The sequence below is a fragment of the Python bivittatus genome, unplaced genomic scaffold (assembly GCF_059951505.1).
Source record: "Python bivittatus isolate LINGU-HERP-01145 unplaced genomic scaffold, Pbiv_v1 ctg000510_np1212, whole genome shotgun sequence".
NCBI lineage: Eukaryota > Metazoa > Chordata > Lepidosauria > Squamata > Pythonidae > Python > Python bivittatus.
The window spans coordinates 452227-475217 of NW_028277081.1; the positions used below are offsets into that span (position 1 = coordinate 452227).

The window sequence follows — 22991 nt, forward strand, 5'->3', positions numbered from 1 at the left end:
CCTAACTCACAGCCGCCCCATGGACATGAAGACATTTGCCAGGGTTCTCAAACTCTCTTTCTTCCCTGGTGTAAGTCTACAAGTTGAGCTCCAGCATCTGTCCCCCTTTGCACTATGAACATGGAAATTAAGGGGGTGGAAAGTTAATGACTGATTGTCAGACTTGAACCCCCAAAGAGGCAAGTGAGGCTGAGAAAAACAGAGTGGTGGGTTCATTTGAGCAGGGGTTGGACTAGATGACCTCAGAGGTCCCTTCCAGCTCAATGATTCTAGGCTGCATTTTAGGAACAGGCTCCATAGCTGAGCAGAAGGGGCTGTGCCACTGATTTTTGCTTAGTTTGAGACCTCTTCCCCAGAGGGTACAAAGCTAAGAAAGGGCAAGTGAGTTCAGGAATCACTAAATGAAAGATTTAGATCAGTGTTTCTCAACCTTGGGAACTTTAAGATGCGTGGACTTCAACTCCCAGAATTCCCCAGCCAGCATGGCTGGCTGGGGAATTTTGGGAGTTGAAGTCCACGCATCTCAAAGTTGCTGAGGTCATGAAACACTGATTTAGATGCTATTTTTCTTGTGGCTTAGAGAATAAACACTGAACTACTACAGCTCTAACAAACCAGAAGCCTGATGTTCCTGTGAAGCAAAGGAATGAACATAAATGCCTATTTAATGCTCTATCTGGCTGTTGTGGATTATGGAAATGATTTGGTGTGCCGCCTGGCGAATGCAACCGCTGTTGTTTCTGAATAGCTGAGTGTGAGTTTTTTGTCATCACGATATGACACCAGTGTCCGAAGGCCCAGAATAAACATTTTCCAGGAAAAAAAGACGTCCTTGCTGGGGAAGGGTTGGGAAAACACCTTTTGGCTCAACTCTTAAAAAAAAAAAGTATTTTTTAAAGAATGTAAGTGCAAAGAAATGCACAATGTGTAAAGGTAGGAAATAAGATACAGATGATTAGGTATGGGTGGATGAACAACGGATCTAACTTATCACAAAGACTGGTATGCTCCAGGATATCATTAAGGACTTGTGATATTATAGAATATTTTAAATCCTTTCTCTAAATCACCCCCCAAAACTCCTATTGAATTTTAAGCTGAATATATTTGGTTCACAGAGTGCAATCACTGATAAAATTATGAACACTACCGTAAACCAATAGTTAGAGATCTATGTCTGTAGATAAGAAAGCCCAAATTGGGATAGGGCCCACGTTCATACACAGGATGTCCCAAAAGTCTTAGTGCCGTTTTAAGCAAACAAGCTTAAATGATGGCTTGAGAATGGCTTCCAATAATGCTGCTTCCGATTTGCCTTTGGGGCTCCGCTCTTGAAGAGATCCTGTAGGAGGATCCTAAAGAGATCCTGAGGGATGGGGCAGGAGGTGGTGCTGATTTTCCCCAGCCTCAGAGGCCTGGGTTGGGACTGTCAGCTTGGAGATTTTGGGGTCCAGCACCTCAAGGATGAGAGTGGGGCAAGGGAAGGCTTAAGCTTTGCAGCCAGCTGTTAGCTCTTCGAGGTAGCCCACACAAGAAGCACCAGCCGTGAATCTATCTTTATTGCAAAGTTACATTAACAGAATCTCCCAAGCCTGAAAGCATTTCTCCCTCTCCTTTTATTCTCCAAATAACTAGGGAGGGTCCCTTCTGAGATGCTTCCTACACCCTCCGTCCTTCTGCAGGATGAGCTCCCTCTTATCTGACTGTGCCTAGTCTGCGGCTCTTCCTCCTGTCTCCCAAGACCATCATAAGAGCATGTCCTGATGTTTTAAAAACCACCTTTGAGTTGCCGTGAGGGCCAGACACTGACCTGTATTTGCTGGCTCCAGTTTTGCAGACACCCTGAGCAGGATCCCCTGGGTGCCCCGGAGGCAGCTCTGTTAAAGGCTGAAATGTTGGGGGGCCCAGAGGCCCATTTTGGACTGAGCGAAACCTTACTTTTTCAAGGGTTTGGCTTTGGAGAACTGGATCCAGCAGGATCTCCGATAGAAACAAGAATCCAGCTGACAAGCAGTAGGTGTGTCTGCAGGGGGGGTCAAAAAAGTCAAGGGTGCCTGTAAAAAAAGGGGGTGGGGCTTGCATGGTTGCGATCACCATCTTGACTCTTTTGACCCTCTCTCTCCCACGGACACCACGGAAAAACAGCCATGTAATAGGAGAGTTTGACAGGGCAAGTAATGTCAGACAGAATCCATCCTGCGCAGGATAGTTTCAAGCAGAGGCTGGACATCCATCTGCCTCGGATGCTTTAATCTAGACTCCTGCCATGAGCATGGGGTGGACTCCATGGCTTCACTGACCCCTTCAAACTCTAGGATTTGCTGATTTTCTGGTACTTCCTCAAAGGCGTATGGGCAACTGTAGCTTATAATGGCGGACTCGTGCATCGCATGAACGTGGCATGGGGAACGAGTGGTATGACATCTCCCAGATCCTCAGAGATTGAATACTCCAGTGGGGGAGGCATCCTCATGGTCCAGTCCCAGCCAATCACAGCAAGGCAGAGAGCTGGAAAGGACCTGAAGGGTTGGACTGATGACCTCTGAAATCCCCCTCCTCTATGGTTCTGTGAAGTGCAGAGAGGCCTCCTGAGCAGCAAAGCTCCCCCCAGTGTATACAAAAGCTGGCCAGACACTATAGTGAAAAGGGAGTTGACTATATATCTACAGACATGGTAAGTACAGTAAGCTCTTCACTGAATCACTGGCTTTAAAAAGCAAAAATGGTAACAACAGGAGAAAGTTCTTTCGGGGGGGGGGGAGAAGATACATTTTAAAATAGATTTTAAACAGACGAAGCCCTGTGCAGACTCTAGATTTGAAAATCATTAGGCTTTGCTCCTGAAGAGTAGGGGAACGGCAGGAGAGGATCAGGTATCCTTGGGGGCGGGGGGTGTTCTTTCCAAAAAAACTGCAAACATTCAAGTATTCACCTAAACTTGAGTACAGTCTTGGCTGAGAAGTGGGAAGTTTTCCATGCTGCAGAAGAATGGAGAACTCCAAAGCTGGTGGGGGTTTTATCAAGTGAGCCCTCCCGCCCCAAGCCCAGGCAAGACCCATGGTCACGATCAAGAAGGTTGGAAAGGCAACTGTCCTAGGGAGCTGGAGAGTCCCTTGCCAAGGATGGACCCCAAAGGTTCTTCTCATCCCTGCTCAGAACTCAGGTGGGCAGCAAGGATCCGGTCCTTGAGGGGACGTTGACCCGTCCTTTCCCCCCTCCCCTTTTGCCTTTGATGATGGATGGATGAGTTCAGCAGGCATTTAAAGGCGAGTGAGTGCCTCCATTCTTGGCCTCTCTGTCTCTCTCTTCTCCACGTTGGGTGACCTTGAGGGCATCATCAAAGGATGCTGTTTCCATCAGGAAGATGGTCGTATGAATCATGAGCTCCACTTTCTCCATAATAAAGGCACAACCTGTCCTTGGGGGCTGATTAAAGCAATTTGGCTTCCCTCAGCAGAATGCCTGATGTCGTCCCTCACGAAATGCCCCCCCTCTTTTTGGCTTGTGTGAATGCCAATCAATCGTCTTGTCAGAGGGAGACTATCTGAAGAGCTGGCAAGCAGACTTTTCTGCTAAGGAAAGATCCATAGAGCGCTGAAGCTGATGGATAACTTCTCTAGTGCAAAGAGGCACAGAAGAGGAGCATCAGAGGACGTTTCAAATGGCAGAAACCTTGAGAACAGTACAGCAATGATCATAATTTGCAAGCACTTATGAAGGACCTCATATCTCTTATTACTTTCATCATGTACCAGGCTGATGACAGCAATCCCATTCTGCAGCATGAGGGCTTTGGAAAAAGGTTTCTCAGAGGCCTCCAAGGAACATGGGTCTCCCCCCACAAAGAAAACTCTCTGCGTGCATAACCTTTCGCGCTGACACTGAAACGTTCTTATGTCCATGAGATATATTTTTGCAGATCCATCATCACCACCTTTCCCAATTTACCTGCCATACACCCACTTCAATAACCTAAGTCTTCACTGCCTTGAAAAATAGAAAGAGGGGTGATGGTTAAAAATGGGGAGCCAAATGAAGTGGTGATTCCCAGGAGAAGATGAGGAAAGGGAACGTGGAGAAACATGGAGGCCAGGGATGAACAAAGGAGGGAGAACAAAGGAACAAAGTAAATCTGGACTTTCTTTCAGAGTGTGCTGCCACACCGGAGTTCTGGCTATCAAATGATCAGGTGGGCTGCTAAAGACACACTGGCCACTATGCAAGCATGGGGCTAGAGTTCAACACAGGAGACCTGGGAGAACTTCTCATCTCCCCTGGGGAGAGGCCAGGCTGGAGAACTGGCTCCCACGTCTATCTTCTTTTTACCTGTACCAGCCTCTGCTTCTAATCTGCTCTCAGGGCGTCCCATTAAACTAGAGTCAAACATGGCCGTCTCATCATAGACCCCTTGCACCAAGAATGGAGAACCTCTGCTAAGCCAGAACACGATCCATCTAGCCTTCCAATGCTGAGGGATACTGGATGCTGTAGTCCACCTGGGGAGGGGGCCACAGGTCGAGAATGGACTATTGAAACCTTTGGCTCAAGAATGGGCCACCAAATATCACTGCTCTACAATTACAATGGGTATTTGTGAATCACTGAATGGTGCCACCACCAGCGTATGCACACACAGACTTCCAAGGGTTAGGACAGTAGTAAGAAGAAGAGAGACAAGTTTTTCACTCACTTTGCACTTCAACAGGAAGCTAAATGGTTAAGACTTTCCAAATCAATATGCAAAACAAGAGACAGTTATTTTTTGGTGTTCACATATCTCTGAATTTTGTGACGAAGTTCTCCAAGACAAGATGGTAATGAAAATTGTGTAGGTTGAAGAACAGCCACTGCAGGAAGACCAGAAGGACCAGGTTGGGGACAGATCATCTCCTGAAGAAAATCTATAAGTGTGGTCATTTAGAGTCAACAGTGACTTGATGGCACATAATCAATCAATCAATCAATCAATCAATCAAACAACAATGAAAATGGGGGGACAGCAGGATCTTCTGCTTCACAAGAACTGCCACAGAGAAGGAAATGGAGAAAAAGGTGGTAGGATCAGGGACGAGAAAAGTACTACTGGTGGTTTCTGCGTCCCCCAGTTTCCACACCTGGCACATTGCATTACTTGCATTCTGCCACTTGCTGGCCATCTCCTTCCCTGTCTAGTTCCTCACACCTTCACCCAACCTGCCCCACCTATCCTGGGACAATCAGAAGGGGACGCCTTCCTTTAGATACACATTCTCTGCACGCCCTTGGTGGAGGAAAAACTGCTCAGGAAGCCATAAACCCTTGCAACTCTTCCCACGCGGCAAAACCCTGTAAGCTGCCACTTCGGGTAAGAAGATAAGCAAGCTCTCAAAACAGCTGATTTTTAAAAATATGATGCAGTATTTCTTTTGCAGGATGTAACCCTTGCCCGGCCTTCTGCTGAGAGCATTTCTTCCGAACACCAGAGATTGGAACAGCAGCAAGAGAAGGACGCCTTCCCAGCTCAGTTCAAACCAACATGGAGAAACCAATCAGGTATAAAAGGAAATGCAAATTTTCAAACCAATTGCAGAGAAAGAACACGAGAACCACAACTGTCCGGGACCTGCCCATCACTCAAGCACTGTGATTGGCCAGTTCTCCTTCTTCGATTATGGCCAGCCAATCCACTTTTGCTCTGAAGATTCAGTGCCCTGTGATTGGTTCAGTTCTACAGGCTCTCCAGCCTACATCTCCCTTAGTTGCTCCATCAAAAAACCACATGAATGTCCAACCAACCAAAAACATTTTTCTTGGCCAAACTCCTATGTCAGAATGGAAACATCCGTTTCGTGAGCAACCACAGAGGAAAGAAAGCATTTTCTGAACCAGACCAACTTCAGTCCATCCACCCCCCATCAAAGAGGTGCTCTTGCTAATGTGCAAGTGACACCTAACTTACCTGAAGTAGCCAGTAGCACCTTCGGTGGAACGTGGGGATGATTGAGGAGTGGACGTAACAGCCATACAGACACTACAGACAAGGAGAAATAAGAGAAAAGGAACACCGTTCAGCATGTGAGGATAAGCAAAATATTTGAGAAGAACCATTGACTGATCAGGACTCTTTTCTGACTAACAAATTATATCCAAAGGCAGAAGTTTGCTCACGAAAGCTTAATTAACTTGGTTAGTTGGAAAGTTCCAACTAACTTCATTAGTTGGAAAAGGTGCTTCCCGACTCCCCCTGATTTTGGGCTACCATAGACTAACTTGGTTCTCCTCCTACAATGTCCATCAGTGTGGAAATTTGCAGAGAAAACTGAGCACTGGAACTTTCTTTGGCACCAGCACAATTCTTTGGGAATTTTGACAGCTCTCACAAAATGCGGCCCTGGTGGTCTTAGCCAATCTCAAAACATCTTCTCAGCAGAAGACGAACCCTCTAGTGTCCAGCCTGGATGCTCTCAACTGCCTCAGTTAACTTATGCCCTATTTTGTGGTGGTCTTTTGGATGTAGCTCCAACCGTGCTTTTGAAATGTAGCTTTTTTTCAAAGAATATCTGCAGGGCCAAGCAGATAATGGCCTTCTTACATAGATATCAGTGAAGGCTTCCAATCTGTTTGGCTTCTATTAAAAATAGTCCATTAGATAGAGAGGCTGTGGAGCACCAGAAGAACATCTTAGTAGGCTGGTCCCAGAAAAAGCATGTGGTGTATTCCAAACTTGACTATATCTATTCCCTTCTTTCATTCATTTCTGCTCCCAATTGATGGTCCTTTTATTTGGAATCAAACTTCTTGAAAAATGATTTGGTTTGGAAATTCTAATCTTTTGGTCTCCAGGTGTCTTCACTTGAGAACCAAGTGATGCCAACATGTGGATTTCCCCTTCCACTGAACAATTAACCAGCATCATTTCCATTTGTTCTACAAGGGAGTGAATTCATCACAAGGGAAAGAGAATAAATTTCCATTTCATATAGTGCATGATGCCTGTCAAGGGCATTGAATGCACTCCCTTGAGAACTGCACATGGATCCCACTTTTTCTGCATTTCTGAAAATCTGTATGGATGCATCTCTTCTCTAGGGAATTGCTGATTAATTTTTGTCCTGAGTTTAATTCTCATTTTACAACGTTTATTTTGTATTTTAATCACTCTTAGCTGCCTAGAGTACTTATTTGAGTAGAGAGGCGGGATAAAAATGAACTCGGCTCAATGAATCAAGAAATGGGCAAGAAACTTCCTATTGGGTTGTCCACATGGCACAGAAGAAAGAAAGAAAGAAAGAAAGAAAGAAAGAAAGAAAGAAAGAAAGAAAGAAAGAAAGAAAGAGGGAGGGAGGGAGGGAGGGAGGGAGGGGGAAGGGGAAGGGGAAGGGGAAGGGAAGGGGAAGGGGAAGGGAAGGGAAGGGAAGGGAAGGGGAAGGGGAAGGGACAAAGGGAGGGAAGGGAAGGGAAGGGAAGGGAAGGGAAGGGAAGGGAAGGGAAGGGAAGGGAAGGGAAGGGAAGGGAAGGGAAGGGAAGGGAAGGGAAGGGAAGGGAAAAGAGGGGGGAGGGGAGGGGAGGGGAGGGGAGGGGAGGGGAGGGGAGGGAGGAAGGAAGGAAGGAAGGAAGGAAGGAAGGAAGGAAGGAAGGAAGGAAGGAAGGAAGGAAGGAAGGAAGGAAGGAAGGCTCACTAGGAGAATACAAGAAAGAAACTGATGCCATGCAGAAAATTTCCCCTTGTTTTTTCCCTAACAGTCATCATTCAGTCTGATGAAAGAGAAGCTGCTCTTGAAATTCCTTTCACGAGAGAAGAGATTTCAAAGAAATTCTCATGGGGGAGCATGGCGTTCCTGCACTGTCAAATGACAAGTGAGCCCAGTGTTGTGTTGTGTGTGAGCGACGCTGCCCTCCTCTTTCCCCAAAGGTCAGCCGCCTCTGGCTTCCCACCCCATTTCAGAGCAGCTGCAGGCCATCCCCCCCGCCCCACTTACGCCCAAGAGGAGAGGAAGATCTACCCAGAAGTTAAGAGAGAGAAAAACCTGCAGCCTTGATCAATGACTTATGCAGGGAGGAATGCATTTTTAAGACTCTGGTGGCCCCCTTCAAAACTGGGGTAGATCCTCAGAACGCATCTATCAGGTGCCCCCCCAGCCTTGAATGCTGCTCTTCCGAGGGACTTCAAACGTCCCAGATGCAAACATCACCTTATGGCCTTTCTCCCCCCAAATCCCAGCCCATCTAGAGGTTGCTCTGAGCACTTTGTCGCACACCACATTTCCACGCAAATGTTGCATTATCTTGCTCGGCTGCCACTATGCACTGTCCTGATTTTGCCACATCCACGCAGCATTGATGGCCTTGGCAGAGTAACTTTTTTTAAACGCCTAGACATTCTCTTTTAAGATGCTGCCACAGGAAAAGCCAACTTTCTCACAACCCGGGCCAACCGCAGAAACAGCAGCAAAACCATCGGGATTTCGAGTTATTACAGGACTTATTTATTTCTTTATTTTAAAGGCTGCCTCGGCGAGCCAGTGTTGCGCCCTGCGTTGCAAGGCGTTCTGAAATATTAACATTATTGCAAGCTCTACCCGCTGTAAATATTTTAAAACAAGATGCTTTGTGTGAATACAAGCAACATTGAGAGCCATGTGCCGGAGGATTAAGATACAGCAGTTTTCTGAGAAAATAGAACTTCTCTTTGCAGCTGAAATAAAAAGAACTAAATAAGTCATGAGCTGATGTTACATCTTCTCAAGATGTGAATGTTTATTCGACGTGGGTGACTTTGCTGGAGGTCCTGGTGCTAGTGAGACCAGACAGATCTTGTCCCCACCATCATGAGTTTCAACCCCCTCTTTGAGCTGAGCACCAATGAGACCGGAAAACCTTGGCTAAGCTAAACATCTGGCATAGAAGAGATGTTGGTAAACCCCAGATTGGATGAGCAAAAACTGAAAAGCATGAACGTATTGGGGGACTGGGTTGCTTGGGAGAGTGAATGAAGTCATATTCAGACTCTGCACAATACGTGGAACCCTAAAGTAACCAAACACAGTTTGTTAAGCAAGAAGAAAAAGAAGGACGAAGAGGAAGAGGAAGAGGAAGAGTAGGAAAAGAAACCAAAGTTAAAATGAAGTCCACCTAATAAGTTGTATGAATACAACCATTGGGTCTTTAGCATGTGCTGTGTGAATTCAGCCAGTAGGTCTGAGGAACAGCCTGAAGATCTAGCATCCCCAACTTTTGCTACAGTGTCTTTGTATGGTCCTGGTGTTGCCATGACTTTGTTCCAATATCTGCTTCCTGGTAGCATCCACCTCTAATTCTAGTCCTTCTCCTGGAGTGACTCTGTCTCATCTTCTAAAGGGCAACCCTCTCAATTCCTGAAGACTACCCTCACATCTTCCCTTAACCTTCCTTCTTGTGGATATTCAGCTCCTTCAACTGCTCCTCCTAGATTTGATCCCTAGACTGCCCGCCACCCAGATGCTGCAGTTTCTCAGGGTCCTTCTGGAAATGTGGGACTTGCAGTAGGGGCAGATCTGCTCCACAGGAGTTCACAAAGTGATGGCTTCAAAGTGGCTCAGGTGGGCTCTGCAGCCATTCCCATAAAAGGATGGGCTTGGACTTTTTTAAAACCCACCCCTGTCCTGTCAGGTCTCTCTCTCTCCTCTCCTTAGCTGCAAGTCTTAGGATGGTCCAAACTCTTGCAACATACTCAGCCTCTAACTTCTGGCTTCATTAATGGACCTTGTGAATAAACCCTTGATGTTGGAGTCCTTAACCTTCTAAGCTGACATGAGGGTCTCCCCCAGGTCAGGTACATAATTGGTCACCACTACAGAGCTTCTGGACAGCTGGGAAGATTTCTGTATCAGCTACAGCCTTCCTAGGTTGACATCATAATTAACAAGGCCCACAATAGTATTTATAGGAGCAGAAGATTCAATTCAGAAGAGCCATTCAGAAGAGCACAGCTTTTTGAGCGTCTGGACACTTTTTCAGAGCAGCAGAGAGGCTGATTTCACCACTTGGGGTCATCACACACATGGGGGGCTGGAATTCAAGGACTGCAGGATGGCTTCTGTTCTCTATCCTGTTCTGAGAGAGAGAAGTGGATCATCTTGATCAAGGACAGAAGGAGGCCCTGAAACTACAGCTCCCAAGGACTGAGCACCCTGTCCAGGTCCTCGAGTACCAATGTGAAGGCATTGCTGGCTGCTGTAGAAGACTCTTGCCTACTCATTAGGCTTCTGCAACAATGAAGGGCCCAGGGCCACTTGAGAGCTTCTGTCCTGCAAAATGCTTTACAAATGTATTCAGCCATTCTGACAATTATCCAGAGTAAAATTATTATGGGCTGGGCATGTGAAAGGCCATAGTAATGTGCTGCATAGAACTCCCATGGTTCCCAGTACAATCACGGAAGAGGAAATGAAACCATCAATTTTTAAACATGCACCAAACAACTGGTTTGGGGAAAGAGTATCTCAAGGCTTGAAAAACATGGTTTAGGCAGAGCGATTCAGATGGTTGCAAGGAAAGGCATAGCCCCCAGTCTGAAAATCTAGTTAGTATTAATGGGGAGTCAGAGCAGCCAATTAAAATCCTGTTTGTCTCCTGAGAGCAGAGGATACAGCAAAGAGTGACTCACTCTAAAATTAATTTAAACTAAGAGGATTCTGGTCTGACTCAGCCTGAAGCACTGAGTGTCATTGGGCCTTTGGCTAAGGGGGCAGAATGATTTTTTTTCTAAGTTAAACGGTTTTTCCAAATCTAGCAAAAGTCAAGGAAATGGTGCTTCCATGACATTGAAACAGAGGATCCTAGACTTGTAGGGTGGATCGTGCAGGTCTTCTAGTCCAACCCCCTGGCCAGGGCAGGAATCCTCAGACCATGCCAGACTGTCCAACCTTGGCTTGAACGTTTCAGCGATGGCGCCCCCACCACTCCAGGAGGGAGGCTCTTCCCTGCTTCAGAGCTCTCACAATCAGGAAAGTTCTCCTTGTTCTGAGTTTGGATCTCCCCTGCCGCTTCTTGTCCCACCTTCAGATGCTGAAGAGAAGAAATCCACCCGCTCTGTCCTGTGACCCCCGTCAAGGATCGGAAGAGTGCTATCCTGTCTCTTCTCTTCCTTTAACCATTCTCCATACGATTCAGCCTCCAAGCCCCTCGCCATCTTTGTTGCTCTGCACTCTTTCCAGTTCCTTCATCCGCTTGTCGGTCTGCAGAAATCTTCAGACCGAACAAGTGAGATGACCTAGCTTCCTTTGGCCACAGCACTGAACTGGCAGTCATCAAATATTTATTTATTTATTAAATTTAATATAGCTGCTCACTCCAGAAGAGCCATCAACCTGACCATCCACACCATCAACCTGACCATCTCAAAAGCCTGTGGGGCTGTACCACCCCAGCCCTTTGCAACAAGAAGAGTTCAACGAGCACATGCCTGTTGAGGAAATGGGGGAGGGGCTGAGAGGGGCTTACAAGGGGTGGAGCAGTGCAGTTTTCTCTTTGGTTAGGTGGAGCATCCTTGTAGGACTGGGTCCTGAAAAGGATTTGCTTCCAGAGTCAAGAGACACTGGAGAAGGATGAAAGGACACAAGCAGAGCTGAAGGCAAGGAAAAGCTGGTCCCCTGAGAACTCTTCCCTCTTTTACAAAGATGCAAGTTGGCAACAAAAACTGAGGATTAGCAGTTAAGAAACTGCCTGTTTCCAGAGGGCTCTGAAACTTCAATGTCATTCAGACCTTCTGATCCGCCTGTGTCTATGGATTTGGTTTGAGCCAAACATTTCTGATGATCTGAGTCAACTCAATCCATTGGTCAGATGCCACACTTACATTTCGCCTTGAGGTTGGTCGATTTCTTCCTTTGGGGCTGAAATGCAGACCTTAGCCCTGATCTCCCTGAAAATCCATCTTGCTGGATTGGGGCATAGTTCTCCATCCTATCAAGGCTTGCTTGAATCCTTATTGAGTTTTTCATGGGGTAAGTTAACAGAGAACATGCTCCTGATCCCCTGGACAGCATGTGACATGGACATAAGCCTGGAATACTCTATGCAAGGACTTTGTCCTGTATCATGTGGAGAAGTCAGGACTGCACTTGATGGCCATAGCTAGTCCAGAAACTGGGAATCTGCCCAACAGTCATAGCCTCCAACCTGCCATTTCTTAAAGGCTACTTTGCTGACATCAGAATAAACCTCAGGCCCACGGCTCTACCTAAGAAGCATGAGATCACGTACTCCAACCCCTGCTCAGTGCAGGGTTTATTGGCGCATTGCTGACAGATGACCATCCAGTCCTGTTGGATCATAGGATCATAGAATGCAAAGATTGAAAGGGGTCTTGGAGAACATCTACTCCCCTTTTCCCAGCTGTCCAGCCCCTCTTTAAACATATCTAGTGAAGGAGAGTCTTCCAGCTCTGATGGCATTTTATTGCATTGTTGGAGAATTCTTACCATTAAGAAATTCTTCTTGATGTCTAGCTGACTTCCTTCTTACTTAAACCTTGTTTCATGTCCTGTCTTGTGGAACAGCCACTGGAGAGCTGGCATGGTGGAGTGATTAAGGTGCTGGACTAGCAGTTGGGAGTCTCAGGTTCCAGTCCTACTTAGGGCAAACACAGAGGCCAGTTGGGTGACCCTGGACCAGTCACTCCTTCCCAGCACAAATCAACACCAGGCTTTGTGACAAGCCAGCTGATGAACATAACCCCTTGTTGCAACATGCACTGATAACTTTGCTGTAAGAACCAGGCGAGTGAAGTGCCAAAATGAGTGGACTCTGCAACCAAATGGGACAAAATCTAACATCAACAATAACAACAACTTTTGGAACAATTTGAGCAATTCTACCCTGTCTTCTACATGACATCCTTCCAATATTTGACAAAGGCTATTATGTATCCCTGAGGTCTTCTCTTCTCCAGGCTAAACACACACAGCAACACCAACCGTTCTGTTTATCATTCTGGTTCCTCTCCTCTGGATGTGATTCAGTTTGTCAAGGCCCTTCCTAAAATGCGGAGCCAAAACTGGATGCAATATTCGAGTGTGGTGTGTTGAATGCAAAACAGAGAGAAACGATTCTCTTGATCACAATGCTACAATCTGATTGTAATCGGATGCCACACCAGGATAGTCAACAGAACATATTTCTGCTATTTTTGTTCATCGACAGCAGACGTCCTGGGTCTGGCTGCATCTCAGCATCCATTCAACACCAGATGCATCTTGGATAGGTGCCTAATGCACCCCCTCCATCAACACTCCCAAATTCTTTGCTCCAGGACCCCCTAAAGTATAGGAGGGGCTAGGAAATGGGGCCCCATCAGCCTATTGTCTCAACTGGAAGGAAGATCTGGAAACAAATCTTAATAAATCCAATTGGTGGGATAATGGTGACAAGAGTGAAAACAGCAATAAAAATTAACTGCATTTTCCAGATAAAAAAGCCATAAAATTCATGTTGAAGATATAAATCTGAAAAACAAAAAAAGGAGGGGGACCCTTTGTCTTTTTTTTTTGGAAGAACAGGATTTGCAAGTTTAATAATATAGTCAAGGACTATAAAGCGAGATCGCAACTAAAAAATTGATAACGCCTTACAAATAGGTTTGAAGAATCAGGAAGCAGGGGTGGGGAAATGTAATTGGGAAGACTGTGGGAGGAGGTGTAGCCCCCAACCTCATGGTCAGTGCTTGGAGAACTTTACTTGTGTACCCACACACACACACCCTCTCTCCCCAAACAGAATCCCTTAACTCAAGATGATGCATTTCAGGAAGTTCTATGATCAGGAAAGCTAGCAAGATTTCTCTGGGGGTCACAGTTGCAGGTGTCACCAGAAGAAGAAGAAGAAATATCTTACTGGTCAGGAGCACAACCTCTCCATTCCCAAAGGGGTCTGCGCATGACCCCCTGGCTGAAATATTTCAGCAATGTCAGCAGTTGCGTGGAACAGGAGCAAAACAAATGGGTTGAGCAGTTTATCCTGTAGCCCTTAATGAGGATAAATGAATGAAGTCCTATAAACACCAGACAGGCAACGGGATTATAGATCGCGGTATCTATAAACATTATTTATGATTATTAAAATTAAGAGCAGAAAGCTTCAAATATCCTCATCATTCAAACGGAAATCCTTTGCTGCAATCATCAGTGAACTGCCTAGTATGAAAAGGGAGGCCTTCTGAAAGGGTGCCTTCCTTTCAACAAATTTGGCAATTAAGTTCTCGCAAGGGGTGTCTCCTCCCCACTAACGCTCTGCTCAGACACAAGAGCATTGTTAACCCAAGACCTGGCCTGTGGGAAACCTAAGTTTACACTGCATTAGGAAAACACTTTCTGGCTTGATTATTTTTATTAATTGTATGTATAGCATTTGGAGAAGGTTTCTGAGAAGACCATGGACACCCAAGAAAGAAAACCAATGGATCATAGAACAAATCAATCCAGAGTTCTCACTCAAGGCACAAATGACCAGGCTCAAACTATCATACTTTGAACACATTATGTGAAGACCTAGTTCTCTGAAGAAGTCCATAATGCTAAGAAAGGTGGAAGAAAAGAGAAGAAGAGGACCAGCAGCAAGGTGGATGGGCCCAGTTACAGCGGCGATGGGGGCATCATTGGGAGACCTGAAGGACCACGTTAGGACAGATACCCTGGAGAAGGTCTATCTGTGTGATTGCTAAGGGTTGACACAGACTTGATGGCACAATGGGAATCATTGGGAAGAAAGAGAAGAAGAAGACAACTAACAGCAAAGTGGATAGACTCAGTTACAGTGGAGATGGGTGCACCAGTGGAAGACCTGAAAGACCAGGTTAGGGACAGATCATCATGGAAGAAAATTCTATTTATGTGGTTGCTGAGAGTTGACACTGACTTGATGGCACATAATCAGTCAACACAAAGACCAGCTCCCTTCAGAAGTCCATAATGCTGGGAAAGGTGGAAGGAAGGAGAAGAGGACGACCTGCAGAAGGTGGATGGACTCAGTTACAGGGGTAACAGGGTCACCGTTGGAAGAGCTGAAGGACCAGGCTGGGGATAGATCATCATGGAGAAAATCTACATCTGTGGTCACTAAGAGTTGACACAGACTTGATGGCTCATAATCAATTAATCGGTGGGAAGAAAAGTGAAGAAAGGATGACCAGCAGCAAGGTAGATGGACTCAGTTATAGCAGTTATGGGTGCGCCATTGGGAGATCTGAAGGACCTGGAATAGGATATAACCAGGAGTGTTCCTGTACTCCAGATCCATCCCAAAACTAAAAAGAAAGGATACAAGATTTATTTTGGAATAATTAAGCCATTTTTTAAGGATCACATGGTCCTTTGATTTCATACAGCTAGAAGCATGGTGTCCTTCAGCAAAAGGGACCTCAGCAGGTTCATCTTGGTTAGGTTATCAGATCCCTGTTTGGAAAAACCCGGAGGACCTCTATAGGACCACCAGGAGGATTTTTCTCCCACCTAGTGGCCATCTGGATTATTGCAGCCCAGATCTGTTGCCCAGGCCACAAATTCAACAGGACTTAACAGATTTCGCCAGTTGAGTGTTTGTGCAAGGAAATGTCAGTGCTGCTCATTTCTTTATTGCATTTACACACGCATCTGAATCCTAGGAGAATCATTCCTTAGAAAATGTATACTTGAAGGAACTAAATCCGGAGGGGAGGGAATCCTGAAGAAACTTGAGCAGTTTCTGCTTGAGTAGGAGGCAGTTAACGTTGCAAAGACACTGCTCTCAACTAAACCTTAGAGGACTAATAAGGATTCAGCCAACGGCAAGGGGGAGAAAAGACAGGAAGCACTGGGAGAAAACCAAATGAAATGCATCATAGAGGTCATCCAATCCAACCCTCTGCTAATGCATTGCAGACAGAGGACTATCCAGCCTTTGTTCAATGATCTGCCAAGGAGATGTTGACCACCAAGTGTGCAAAAGGCCCCCCCTCCTGTGACAGAACTTTTAACGGTATGTGCAAGAACGCCAAGTTGGTGTGTGGGTCTTGTGCGGCATCCTTCCTGTGCCTTGTTCAGCTGCCGAGTCCAGGCACTCCTGCCCGCAGATCAACCATCACCAAACAGGATCCCAATTCACTTTCTCGTGGTGCTTTTCGCGACGATTGTCCCACAAGCTGAAAACGCGCCCCGCTCGGTACAAACTCCAAAAAGAAATTCAGGCATCTCGGAAGGCCAAATCTTGGAGCTCGGACCAGGAGAGATTCTGGCAAGCATTCCTCGCCGGTTTCCTCCCTTCGCCCCATCCCTTTCGTGCAATCTCATCCCCCCACCCAGGCAGAAGGGAGACTTCATCCAGCCAAGCTTACATATAATGAGGAAATTAAGGCCTCTCTGCTTGTTCAGGGTCTCCTGGCAAGGCTCCTGCTTAGCATAATTTAATATTTCAATCAGCTTTCTCTTTTTGGTTGATTTCTGTTCTCCTGACACAAGCAGAGTGGCCTGACTCCTTTACACTGGCACGGAGGGACACGGGGTTCCTGAAGAGGATTTAATTATTCTCACAGTGGATTTTCCATCTTCCATCCTTCGGCGCTGGGAGCATTTGCATCTGGGCTTCAGGCAGGCTCTGAAAAAGACCCCTTCAAAGGACATCAAAATGCCACTTGCAGGATGGCTCCATTTCTCCCATCCCAAGGAAGAGGGGAGCCTGGGGAAAGCCCCACGGGTGGCATCTTGTGCAATGTTTCCTCGGCCATTTTCCATCAGCAAAAAGCTCCCTGGAGAAACATTGTTTTTTTGTTTTTTTTTAATCTCAGTCTGAGGCTGCAAGAATCCCAAGCAAACATTACTTGAAAGTTCAGTCCTAAGGGAATCAATCAGGCCACACCCTTCTGCACCATTTCAGTTTAATTTCTCTGATCGGTTTAACTCCGTTTAATTTCCCTCCCTCCTTCCTTTTTCTTCTGTCTTCTGCCAAATTTGCAAAGGAGAAAAGGAGCAAGTCTGTTTCCACCAACTTTTTTTTGACCCTTTTACATCTTAGCTTTTTTTTAAAATCACTATCTTGGCCTATTATGTCAGCAAGTCTTTAATAACCAGCAACAAAAACCATTCTCCTTCTCAAAAATGACAGTGAATTCTGGAAGGATATACGGTCAATTTGTTCCCAGACTGGGGGATCTGATTTTAAGCAAGCCAGGATGCTCTGCACATGCTCAGGAGGCAGAAGGATGGAAGTCTGTCCTCTGGGTGCAGGGAACGAAAGATGTGCTCCAAGCTAACAATTCTGCCCATTTCCCCCCTATTTCTGGTTGGCAGAGGCACTGTGCTCTGTGGAGCTGGGATTCAGGAGATAAATAAGGCAGCTTAGTTGCTGATTTTGGAAGTGGGTTTCATCTGAGACAGCAGTCGCTAGCTAGCTAGACATATTTATAATTTCTATCTCTTGAACAACCCAGGACGAGGTAGGATTTTGGTCTGCAAAAGGAAGAGAAATTGACTAGGGAAATTAAGAACACAAGATGCGAAGTTGGAACTGGCTTTTCTTTTACGCTCCAATCTTTTTATTAATGACATGAATGAAGAGGGGAGGTGATGCTGATCAGATTTGCAGAAAACACAAAATTGGGTGGGATAAGAGTTACTCTAGAAGACAGACAGAAGAACAATGTTGACACTTAGAGAAAGGGACTGAAGGTGCAAAATAAAATGTAACAGTGCACATTTCTTCACTTCGGAAACATAAATCAAATGCACAGGTACAGGATGGGGAATATTATATAAGCCAGGGACGTGATGTGGCTGCAAAAAAGACAAACGTGATACTGTCCCAATAGATGCATAATTTCCATATCATGGGATGTAACCATTTCATTTTATTCTGCTTTGATCAGATATCACCTTGAGTACTGGGCCTAGTTCTGGCACCACATTTTACAGGGTTTGGAACAGCATTTCCCGGAGATCATATGGCCCCAACCCTGCTGGGTTTTAGAAAGATTATCAAAACCTGGTTTTTCCAATAGGCCTTGGGATAAACATATTAGGGATTTTGCTCCCTCCTATAGTTTGGGGTTTTATTAAATAGTTTTGCTCCTCGCTGGGAAGTGTAAATTGATGTTGTTGATGTGTTTTTTTAAAAACCGTTTTTTACAGAATATGGTATGTTAGTGCTCACAGCCTAGAATGATTGGAATAGCATATAAGCTGTGGAAAGAAAGAAAGAAAGAAAGAAAGAAAGAAAGAAAGAAAGAAAGAAAGAAAGAAAGAAAGAAAGAAAGAAAGAAAGAGGGAGGGAGGGAGGGAGGGGCGGGCAGGCAGGCAGGCAGGCAGGCAGCCAGGGGGGAGGGGGAGGGGGAGGGGAAAGGGGAAAGGGAAAGGAGGGGAAAGGGGAAAGCAGGGAAAGAAGAGGGGAGAGTAGAGGAAAAAGGAAGGAAGGAAGGAAGGAAGGAGAGAGGGAGAAAGAAAGAAAGAGAGAGAGAGAGAGAAACCAATGGAAGCTGCATAGCATCTGTCTGAAATGTTTTAGCAGATCCTGCACTGAGCAGGAGGTTGGACCCGATGACCTCCGAGGCCCCTTCCAAACATGATTTTGTGATTCTACCTATTCAGGATAGCCTGGTTCAGAAGACAGGAGTCGTGCTTTGGAAGAGACATCATTACTGAGCCCCCAAGACTGGCAGTGTGCGTGGCCAGACCAGGGCATAGCTGCCACCCTTGCATGTAACAAGTGTCCTGGATTGCTGGACCCGGTGCGTTTGCTCCTGCTCCTTTCTTAATGCACTTTATTAAAGGGGTTCTTAAAATGAATTCTTGCTTAAAACATGCAAGGGGGGGAGGTTCATTAGCTTGATTTTTTTAATTGAAAAGGCTCCCCCCCCCCAACAATGAACAACAGGAAGCCTTGTGTATCTGTGGCTATGTTAATGCTACGATGGGCTGTCCGCCAAGGCATTAAGTGAAATCGAATTCCTAAAACCAGCTTTAATCAGCAGATTTTTATGGTTAGAATTACTCTCCCCTCCAGAAGGCTTGCCAAGGTTAATTCTGTCCTGAGCATGCAGAATTAATGGTCTGGACAGAGATGGGTGGAATCCCTCCCCCTCCGCGTCCATGATTTTCCTTTAACTTGACAAAAATTCCCAGGACGGGGAAGGGCAGTTGTGCTGTGGACTGGGGACGGCTTGGAGGAGGGTCTTCTCCTGCCTGCCCAGACAGGCAAAGCCTGGGCTCTGACCTGGTAACTCTCTTGCTCCAAAGCCAGTCCCCACAACCACCTTCCCGGCCTTTTTGGGGTCTGCCAATCTCTCTCTGTCTGCAGGCCCCGCGTGTGCCACCTCTCCCAGCCGACTTTCATTTTTAAAAAAGATTCTTTTAATTAAGGAAAAGGGAATGGGGCGCTGACGCATGGCAGACTCACAGCCCAGCATCAGGTGCCTTGAATTCCTGGCACCAGCCCCAAAGCATCTTTGGAAAGAAAAATGGTTTAGAAGTGTGTCTGCTCCCTGGACCATGGAGATCTGGTTGCAAGCTGGATTTGGGGGAACTAAATTGGGGAAGCACAGAGCAAGTTCACCCGTTTGGCTTTCTCACTAACGCCCACCCATCCCAGCTGTTTTGTGGAAGCACCCCCCAGCCTCGACAGGTTGATGACCCCTACCCTCATCTCACCCCAGCCTAGAAGCAGTGTTTCCCCCCCCCCCCCTTGGCCCCCTCTGGGGCTTCTCTCTCAGGACTCCAGCCCCTAATTAAGCCAACAAGGTTTCGGCTACCTGTATTTATTTATGCAGAGTGTTAGGAGGCCTCCCCTGATGGGGAGAGCTGTTGGTCAGTGGAACAGGCTGCCTCATGACGTGGTGTGGTCCCCTGCGCTGGAGGCCCTCAAAGAAATGCTTCTGCAGGTCCTACACTGAGCTGGGGCTGGACTAGAGGACCTCTGAGATCCCTGATGCTACGATTCTGTTGCCTTTTTAAGAGGCAGTTCGGAAAAAGAGAAAACCTGAAATGCCATCCAGCTTCTGCATCACCTTCCTTTTTTCCTTCTATAATTACACACCAGCTTTCCTGGCAGCTCACAAGAAGGGCCGGCGCCCGAAAGGAAAGGTCATCTTTGGGCAACATAAGGAAAGAGTTGCAGATTGCAAAGAAATTTTGGAGCGCGCCAAAAATTCTCTGCAAGGGCATCTTTTCTCAGATCAATTCATGACAGCCTTCGGCGGACTTTTACAAGCTCCAATCCAGAGTCACCCTTCTTAAGGCGAGGCGGTTGGATGGGCCACGTGATGACCTGCCCACGGGTGGCATGGCACGCCTTCTGCCACTAGATGGCACCGAAGGACCACTTTTAATTTTTTTCCCCCTTTAATTTGAAGAAAATCATAAAAATTTAAATGGCCCAAGCCTCCTGAGCCGGTGAACTCACGGGAGCTTTCTGTCCCCACGAGCACCCTTTGTGTCAGTTTGAGCATATTCATTTTTCAAATATTTTTACATATTTTAAACTTTATTTCCTTATAGATGTATTTCAAAGGTTTAGCCGTACCGGCAGCAGCACACGGAAGGGGTGAAAAAGCTTCATTTGGAGAGCAAGGAGAGTCAAGGGGGTTCTCGGTTTACTGGGATTCCCGCCAGCAGAAAAGTAGCAAAAGTGAATCAGATTCTCATACGGGTTTGTCGCAAAGATGCGGGAGTGGGTTTCTTCTCTGCTGCCCAGAATTAGAGGGTTGAGACTACAAGGAATGAGGTTCGGGCCAGACATCAGAGAAATTGCTCGACTTACGAAAGGGTGAGTTCACCTTGCCTGCAAGGCTTCAGATAAAGGCTGGAGCATCATCTGTCAGAGATGGTCTAGTGCAGCGTTCCTCTACCTTGACAACTTGAAGATGTGTGGACTTCAACTCCCAGAATTCCCCAGCCAGGGAATTCTGGGAGTTGAAGTCCACACATCTTCAAGTTGCCAAGCTTGAGAAACCCTGCTCTAGTGGATGTTGCGGTGAGTTGGACTAGATGACTAAGATGATTCCCTTAAAGCATCTTTTACTAGCACTGCTGTAAAGCTCCAACCACAAGATATTAGTATAATATTAATAATATATATTATATTAGTAATATGATAGGCTTGAGACAATAAAAGCGCGCTGTTAAAGCTGTTTGAGTCAAGCGCAATGCCTGGTAATTTCACAGATAAAACTATGGAGTTTGGGGGGCACCAAATATGGAAGAAATTCGCTGTTGCTTTCCCCCAGATTGTCTTTGACTTTCCACTCTAGTTTATAGCTTTTGTGGTTTCCTAGTGGTCTCCCATCCGTGTCCTAACCAAGTCTGACCCTGCTTAGTTCAGCACCCGCCTGTCTGAAAATGCCTTTGCCCGGTGCCAAGAAGACGATAAAGTTGGTGCCAGACGCACCTCACCGGAAAGTTGATTTTAGAATACTGTTAGGGAAACACTGTCTTGAAATCCTGGTTTCAAGCTTCACTGGGTGATGGTAACCCAAGGCTAACCCGAACATTAAGCTTACCTTTGGACTGGAAATGAACCCATGGAAATTAGGGACATCTGCCCATTATTTTTGTACTAACAAAAGTTTCTGCACCGTCTTCAAGGGCAGCCCCACGTACAACACACTGCAGTAATCTAGCCCATAGGTCTTGACGGCCGGGATTGCAGTCTCCATTCAGGCAGGGCTGTAGCTGGTGCACCAGCTGAAACTGGTACAAAGCACGGCATTTCACAGAGAACACGTGTGACAGAGAGAGATCTGGAAGCATCCTAGGACTCAAATCCGAATCTTTTTCGGGAGCGTACACCTAATTTGGCTTGGGCCTTTCCCAGTCCAAAAAGATCATTCCCAGCTCCCTTGGCACCCTCTGGCAATGCCCTCAAAATTCATGCCATGCATTCACCGAGTGGGGCTGCCCCCCAGTTTATTGGTGGTTTCAGATGTCTGCAAAATGGGGATCCCCTCCATGAAAAGATGCTACAGTTGGGGTCTGCATGGGAAGGCATCAAATAATGGCCCCATAATCCACAAGGGTGGAGAAGAAGAATCTCCACAACAAGAGAGGCATTCCTCTCCCCCCACGAAGGTCTCCGAACCGCGGTGGCTTATTTTAAAAAGAATACAGCAACACCGAGGTGATTTCCCTTTAATGAAACCACCTTGGGGGACGTGGAAGGGAGAAGCGAAAGAAATCAGAAATTCAAGCCTGGGTTGGACAAGCTTTGAAATCTACAACTCCCAGCTGGATTACACCGGTGAGAGAGGGAAATATATATTTAAATAAAATCTATTTCCCCCCCCATTCAAAACCCGTCTAGATTTGGTTCAGCCTTTTTTTTTTCCCATATGCAATTCCCCAATTCCCCTAATAGGAAGCTAAATCAATCTTTAGAGAGAACAAATCACTTAAAAAACTCTACTCTAAAAAGTTTATATACGCGCATGTGGATAAATTATGGCCCCCGCATTCCAGCTTGGCAGCATATGACCTTCTCAGCGGCTTGAGAAGAGGAGAAGTGGGAACGAAAGCAACTTGGCTTCTGGATCCTGACCATTGACTGCCTACGTTTAGGGAGCCTATTCCCCACTGCATGCCACAGCCCCACTGCCCAATTTTTTTCCCTTCTTCTATTCTTAAAGGTTCACAGCTGAGACAGAAGGGGCAAAGATCTGCCAGGCCACATCACGCCTGCACCAGCCCCAGGATGCCACGGATCCACCAAAGGGCCAGTGGGAACCCCGTGCCCAACATCATGGGAGAAGTTGGCCAACCCCCAGACCCACCAGAGCATGGATCAAGGTGGGGGCAAAGTGCTTTCAGGTGGGGGCAGAGCTTTGATTATAAAACTAGAGGTCCTTCTGGATGGGAAGCAGAAAGTTTGGGGTTGAGCAAATCACTGGGTCACACTGGCAGCCACGACGGTGTGGTTGAAATTTTGATCAAACTGTGGTGGCCACCATCATGACTTTTTTTAGCTTTTAGACTTGGGAACACCCCTGCAGCCCTTCATGTCCACTTTACTCTTTGGGAGAG

The 22991-nt window shown here is 46.4% G+C and overlaps 1 protein-coding gene across 2 annotated transcripts in view; it reads right to left on the bottom strand.

Moving 5' to 3' along the window:
• The window catches only part of CAMTA1 (calmodulin binding transcription activator 1), a 690646-nt gene that overhangs the window by 218469 nt on the left and 449186 nt on the right, over nt 1-22991 (bottom strand). For both annotated transcript variants that reach the window (XM_088147580.1, XM_088147581.1), the window contains exon 5: nt 5939-6010. In XM_088147580.1, coding sequence (XP_088003706.1) covers nt 5939-6010 — 72 coding nt within the window. The remainder of the gene's footprint in view (nt 1-5938; nt 6011-22991) is intronic.